Source organism: Plecotus auritus (assembly GCF_963455305.1).
Source record: "Plecotus auritus genome assembly, chromosome: 3".
NCBI classification, from domain to species: domain Eukaryota; kingdom Metazoa; phylum Chordata; class Mammalia; order Chiroptera; family Vespertilionidae; genus Plecotus; species Plecotus auritus.
The window spans coordinates 205,863,834-205,870,677 of NC_137772.1; the positions used below are offsets into that span (position 1 = coordinate 205,863,834).

General features: G+C 52.6%; 1 protein-coding gene across 2 annotated transcripts; it reads left to right on the plus strand.

Moving 5' to 3' along the window:
* The first annotated feature begins 460 nt into the window (after positions 1-460).
* MLF2 (myeloid leukemia factor 2) lies at positions 461-6,055 on the plus strand. 2 transcript variants are annotated; one of them, XM_080661283.1, is made up of 9 exons: positions 461-1,102; positions 1,640-1,719; positions 1,964-2,090; positions 2,338-2,373; positions 3,132-3,185; positions 3,767-3,895; positions 4,065-4,224; positions 5,051-5,263; positions 5,503-6,055. In XM_080661283.1, the coding sequence occupies exons 2-8, from the start codon at positions 1,670-1,672 to the stop codon at positions 5,236-5,238; spliced, it is 744 nt and encodes a 247-aa protein (XP_080517409.1). In that variant the 5' UTR covers positions 461-1,102; positions 1,640-1,669; the 3' UTR covers positions 5,239-5,263; positions 5,503-6,055. The 2 variants fall into 2 exon arrangements, with proteins under 2 accessions (XP_080517409.1, XP_080517410.1); XM_080661284.1 differs by having other exon boundaries at positions 923-1,102; positions 1,544-1,719.
* The last annotated feature ends 789 nt before the right edge of the window (positions 6,056-6,844 follow it).

Consider the following 6,844-nt stretch of genomic DNA (forward strand, 5'->3'; position numbering starts at 1 on the left):
CGAGTCAGGTCTCCAGAGTCTGTTTCCAGCTCCACCCCAGGGTGATTCTGGTTAATGAAGCTTCTCCCAATCTTTAGACCCTTGACCTAGCTACCTGACTAGAGACAAGATCAGTGCAGGACTGGGAGCTCTTGAGGACACAGGAATTAGGGAACAGAAAGGGAAGGTTGGTGCTAAACTAAATGATTTCAGAACTAGAGCCTTTCCCCAGTCAGACCCTCACGGTAGGGTTCAGTGAGCGGTTGAGGAACCTCGCCAAATCCAGTTCCCTAGGGGAGGTCGTTCCAGCCTGACCGAAGGGCGCCATCTGGCGGCCGAATCCCTCCCACACCTGGACTCTGCCCCGCCCGAGTGCTCCGAGCCAGAGCAGGCTGGACCGGGGTGGAACTGTCACCGCCTCCTGGTGTCACTCAGCGGCCACGCCTCTGTCCGATAGCGCCTCCTCCTGAACTGGCCCCCAGCGCTTCCCCTGCGGAATCGCCGCCCTTCCTGCCTCTTGGGCTGAAAGCTTCTCCGGTAGAAAATCGGCTCCAGGCTCCCCCAAGGATCCGCCCCGTCTGGTCCTCTACGGGGAGCGTGCCTCCCTCCCACCTCACCCCCATGGGAATCTGCCCCTTGTCCTCGTCCTTCGCCTGAACGAACGTGCCGCCCCGCCCCAGCCCCATCATTCGCTAGTAATGAATTCCTCTGCTTCCCCCAAACCCTTACAGGGAGCCTCTTCCTGTCAGCAGAACCCAAGCCCAGGTTGCCAATCAGCTCCCATTACCCTTTGTCCCCAGAGGACCCCGCGCCCTGCCCCCAGCGCCCTGCCACCCCGGGAGCGGCCCTTGCCTTCTTTCCACGCCCGCCGGCAGGCGGGGCTCCGCGGGCCGCCCCGGGGTGGGCGTCCCCGTCGTGACGTCACTTCCGTCCGGGCCTGGCCAGGGTTCGGGTTCCGTGGGCCGCGGGAGGTACGGAGGTGGCAGCTGTGGGAGGCGGCAACGCGGGAGGCTGAGGAGCTCGAGCCCGGACCGATTTTGCGTCCGGGGCCGCCAGCCCTGGTCCTGCAGCGCACGGGAGGCGAGACCGGCCGGATGGGCCGCTGAGCCCGAGGCGGGGACCGGTGAGGCTCGGTGGGAGCGGGGCTGCAGGGGCTGCGAGCCTGGGATGCGGGGAGGGGAGAGTCAGGCCCGCCTCTCCTGCTTTGCCCGGCGGAGAGCTCGGGCCTGGGGAGTCCTCTGACAGTTCGGTGGGGACTACGAAGCCCGTCAGGGGAGGCCTGGCAGCGTCTGGGTGGAAGGAGGGGGCGGGATGGTTGGGGGTCATCGTGGGGCGTAGGGCCGGCACTTGGGATTCGCATCCGGAACAGTGGCGTCAGAGGAGGGGTTATGCTTCTGGCCCGGGCTTTGGGGAGAGGATGGCTATGAGTGGGAGAGGCAGAAAACTGAGAGGCTTGGAAAATTTCCCATGGCCCTCCTTGCGAGAGGTTTGAAGAGCTCTTCTCTCCCTGGAGGGTGGTGGTGAACACCTGGAGGAGGGTCTCACTGGCGTTTCGGGTGGGAAGGTCAGCTACAGTATTTGGAAGGGACAGAGTGCTGTGAGAGTCCCTACACTGAGCGGGTGTGCAAAGCCTGGCTGCCTCCAAGTATCTCATCTTTAGAGTGTGGAGCCCCCTGGAGCTAAAATCAGGATGTTCCGCTTCATGAGGGATGTGGAGCCTGAGGATCCCATGTTCCTGATGTGAGTATTCCCTCCCCCTCATGCTCTAGGTACTCATCCCACTCCACTTCAGGTGTCTGAGTAGTTCCTACAGACATGTGGCTTCCCATTGTGTGTACTGGCTGGATACTGAGCTCCAGCTCCAACTTAGAGGGGAAGCAGACATCTGTGCCACTGTTCCCCAGGACGGGTTTCTTTTTTTGGGGGGGGGGCGCGGTTGACTGCTTGGCCCTTCTGCCATCCATACTGGATACTCACTCCACAGGGACCCCTTTGCTATTCACCGTCAGCATATGAACCGAATGTTGTCAGGTGGCTTTGGATACAGCCCCTTCCTCAGCATTACAGATGGCAACATGCCAGGGACCAGGCCTGCCAGCCGCAGGATGCAGGTAATGATGCTGAGGTGTACCTGAGACCCAAAGAAAGGTTGGAGGGTGGTTAGTAAAGCGCTTGATTTTTCTTGCCAGTTTAGCAAAGTGGGATCATCTAGGAGTAGGGGGAAGGAGTCTGGAAGAAGGGCTTAGTGATACCCTTTTGAGAGGAGGGTGGAAAACAAGCTGAGACCATGGGCTAGGTTTGGGATTGCAGTGAGATAGGTTGTGGTTGCTTATGTCTGTTCTTTCTGTGTTCCTGTAGGCTGGGGCTGTCTCTCCCTTTGGGATGCTGGGAATGGTGAGTTCTTATCTCCTTGTGTCCTTCCATCTCAGATACACTCTATACACTTAGATATTACTTCCAAATGTGCCTCTCTAGAATAGCCTTATGGGTAACCCTATAAAATTTTTAAAAATATATATATATTTCTTTATTGGTTTCAGAGAGGAAGAGGTAGAGAAAGACAGAAACATCAATGATGAGAGAGAATCATTGATTGGCTGCCTCCTGCATGTCCCCCACTGGGGATCAAGCTCGCAACCCAGGCATGTGCCCTTGGCCAGAATCGAACCTGAGACCCTTCAGTCCACAGGCCGACGCTCTATCCACTGAGCCAAACTGGCGAGGGCCCTATAAACTTTTTATAGTGTTCTCAAAGCTCTGGGCCTGCTGTGTGCTATGAGCCCGTGAGGTAAAGACACTAATATTGACTTTTGTCCTCATTAGGAAAATGTACTTGTCTAGGAAAGTTTGTTCTTTTCAGGAGGGAGGTGCAGGTGAAGGGCCCACTAGACATGGTTTTTAGAAGATTATCTGTACAAGTTCATGCCCAACACCTTTACAGGTGAGAGTCCATTGACTTTTGCATACTTAGGGCAGTCAGGAAAAGGGAAATTGGATCAGAACAGCCTGAGGCTGAGGAGGAGGGCTGCAGTATACAGGAAAAGAAACATGTTCATGAAGAATGACAAAGAGCAGTTGCTAGGCGTGAAGGAAGAAGAGAATGGGATGGTGGGTTATCTCAGCTCATTCTGCTTTCCATCTCTCTGCTGCAGTCGGGTGGCTTCATGGACATGTTTGGGATGATGAATGACATGATCGGAAACATGGTGAGACTCCTGTTTCATCCCTTGGCACCACCTTGAGTCCTCAGAGGAGTGGGGAAGAGTGATAGAGAAGGGGTCAAGCTGGGTAAAGAAACTGAACCCGGAGAGCACTGGGTTCCGGTGTCTGCTCTCATGCCTGAGTGCCAAGCAGCAGCAGCACTCTTATGAAATATGCAGTTAAGGCTCAATCTCTTAAAGTCCTTTTTAATTTATTTTTAAAATATGTTTATATTGATTTTAGAGAGAGAGGAAGGGAGAGGGAAAGAGGGATAGAAACATCAATTGGCTGCCTCCTGCACATCTCCCCACTGGGGATCAAGCCTGCAACCTGGGCATGTGTCCTGCCTGGGAATCCAACTGGCGACCTCTTGGTTCATGGGTCAATGCTCAACCATTGAGCCACACTGGCCAGGCGGAACTTTTTTATTGTTGCACTCAGAGGAATTTGGGGGTAATGATGAGTCCTGACATTTTCTTATTTTCACATTTTGTGAGGAAGATATGAGCAAGAACAGGCAACTGAAGGGTGGGATCCTGTCTCCAGAGCCCTCCCCTTCAGTCCCACTGGACCCTTACCTTCTCAGGAACACATGACTGCTGGAGGCAACTGCCAGACCTTCTCATCCTCCACAGTCATCTCCTACTCCAATACGGGTGACGGTGCCCCCAAAGTCTACCAGGAGACCTCAGAAATGCGCTCAGCACCAGGCGGGGTGAGTTGGAGAGCTTTTCCTCTCAGAGAAGGCAGGATTTGAATGGCAGCCACAGAAACCCTGCCTTCTTTTTTCAAGATTGAGTTGTGGGTGGTTTGTCTGTCCCGCGTTGGCGTGGCCTGGGCTTTGGAAGGGGCAGCTGAATGTGCCGTGTTCTGCCTCCTCCCAGATCCGGGAGACTCGGAGGACTGTGCGGGACTCGGACAGTGGACTAGAGCAGATGTCCATTGGACATCACATCCGAGATCGGGCTCACATCCTCCAGCGCTCCCGAAACCACCGCACAGGGGACCAGGAAGAGCGGCAGGACTACATCAACCTGGATGAAAGTGAGCCTTCCTTGCTGCTCACCACCTTTCCAGCTTCTCTTCCAGTAGCCCCTAGTCCAGTTTCTGTGAACTAGGAGATACCAGCTTTTTCTCCCTACATCCATAGATATTTTTTTGGGCAAAATATGGTGAGCCCCATATTCCTTTTGTTTATTTTTTTTTAACATTTTTATTGATCTCAGAGAGGACAGGAGAGAGATAATGATAGAAACATCAATGATGAGAGAGAATCATCCATCAGCTGCCTCCTACATGCTTCCCATTGGGGAGCGAGCCTGCAACTCAGGCATGTGCCCTGACTGGAAATTGAACCGTGACCTCCTGGCTCATAGGTTGATGCTCAACCACTGAGTCACACCTGCCGGGTGATGGTGAGCCCTGTATTCTTACCTCACTTGGAGCCTTGTCAGCTTTGGGGCTGAGTCAGGTCACCAGGGAGGGGCAAACTCTGTCACCTAAGTGAGAGATTGATAGTAATCTACCCTCTCCATCTGGAACAGTTTTTGTTTTTTTATTTCTTTTTTTTTAAATCAACAAATGTTTATCAAATACTTATTGTGTGCTTGGGACTCTGCTCCTTAGGTAAATAATTATCCCATTCCTGATTTCCTTCTCCAGTGGTCATGCCTTAGGCCTGCTGGTGGCTTCTAGGAACCACATTGAACCAAAAATTGCTAAATAAACTTGCCCTCCCTCACACATCCCCATACCCCTCCTCTCAGCCTTCATGGCAGTTTCAGTCCTAGAAGCCTGTGGCTCACCCTTGCATCTCCCTCCGGAAGCCAGATGGGGTCCACAGATGGTGTCTGGTCTCTGTCCCCTTCAGGTGAGGCCGCAGCATTCGATGATGAATGGCGGAGAGAGACCTCCCGATTCCGGCAGCAGCGCCCTCTGGAATTTCGAAGGCATGAGGCTTCAGGGGGTGGAGGCCGAAGGACCGAGGGGCCTCCCCGCCTGGCCATACAGGCACCTGAGGACTCCCCCTCCCGACAGTCCCGCCGCTATGACTGGTGAGGGCCCTGGGCCCTCAGTCTCTCTTGTAAGTATTTGAGGGGGAGGAATTGTAAGATGCCAAGCACAGGAGGGAGGTTGGGGAGTGTACCTATGCACATTACTCTGCTGAGGCAGAAACAGTCCAGGTGCCTAGCAAATACTGCCTTTGATAGAAGTTTTAGTTGCTACAGAAAGAACTCTCACCCGAATAGGGATTAAACCCCAACTCCTGGCTTTTATCATTTGTCTTCTTTTTGACTTGTACTCATCTCTCTCCCCCTCTAGGTACAGGCTGAGAGGCTGACAAATCATCCCCCGATATAACTTTTTCCTCTCCCAACTCCCACTCCCACTTTAATATTAAATTAACAGGCAAGCTGGCCCCCCACTCTCCCTGGAGTCTCAGGGAGAACCTTTCACTGCCCCCTTTATCTACATTTTCCTTCTTTAATTCCCTTCCCACAGTGACTCCACATCTCCTGTATCCACTAACTTGATTTTTCATTTTGCTGCTCCATCTTTGAACCTCCTCACTTTCCCCATTCTACCCCTGGCATACATTGAAGGCTTTTGTGGGGAGCTCTGGGTTTAGGGCCCTCCTCCCTCCCTCAGCTACCTTGGATCTTTGCCCACCTCCTTCTCAGATCCCCTGCTGCAGGGGTCACAGCCCTCATTCAGGGCTGTGTGTGGAGAGAGAGGACTGGTTCTCAACCCCTTCTCCCTTCCCACCTCCTACACATCACAAAAATCTTCCCTGTGTCCTCTACCTTTATTTTTTGTTTGTGCAACTTGTAACTAGGTGTTTAAGGAATAAAGGAGAATGGGGGAAAAAAACCAAGTGGCATTCTGGCTTTACTTTTAATCTTTTCCCTGTTCAATTTCAACCCTCTTGTCTCCTCCTCGTCATCTCCTTTCTTCTATCTTCATGTGTGGCATTCATAACTCAAGTTCAATCCCAGTGCCTCAATGGTAATGACATTGGGACTGGCAGATGAGAAGCAGCAATGGGACTCAGCTGGGCTGGATGAAATGCAAGCAGCTGTCCTCCCTTGCTTTTGCTGTAACTTCATTTGTCAGGGGGAATGTAGGGCATATCTCATAGGTGCCTGAGGAATTTGCTGCCCCTTGTCCCTCAGGCACAGTCTCTCCCATGGACTATGGGTGGGAACACTTGTGGTACAGAGCAGGAAGGAGTCCAAATAACCCTACGCAGGCCTTCAAGTGGGAGGAACTCTGGGGTCAGCAACATTCCACCAAACATTCTTCAAACCCTCCACTGCCAGTTGTTGAGAATTTGAGCCCAGTGAGGGAGACCAGGGGGAAAAACTAACCTGGAACCTGAGCGGTACTGGAAGGGCATGAAGTGCTCAAATTTCTCAAGACATTCACTCTTGCTTGACCTGGCTCAGGCAAATGGGTCACTCTGTTTCTCTTGGGAACCTATTAATGATGACAAATGCTTGTATGAGTCTGATGATGGTTTCCTCTAATTAAAAAAATCTTCAATCCTTTCCAGTTGGTAAACAAAGGCAAAACATCCATCAACAACCACCCAAAATTCAAGGCTCTGAGTCCTCTCAACAAAGGGAGGTTTTAATGGATAAAGAGGTTCAAGAGGATTTGTCTA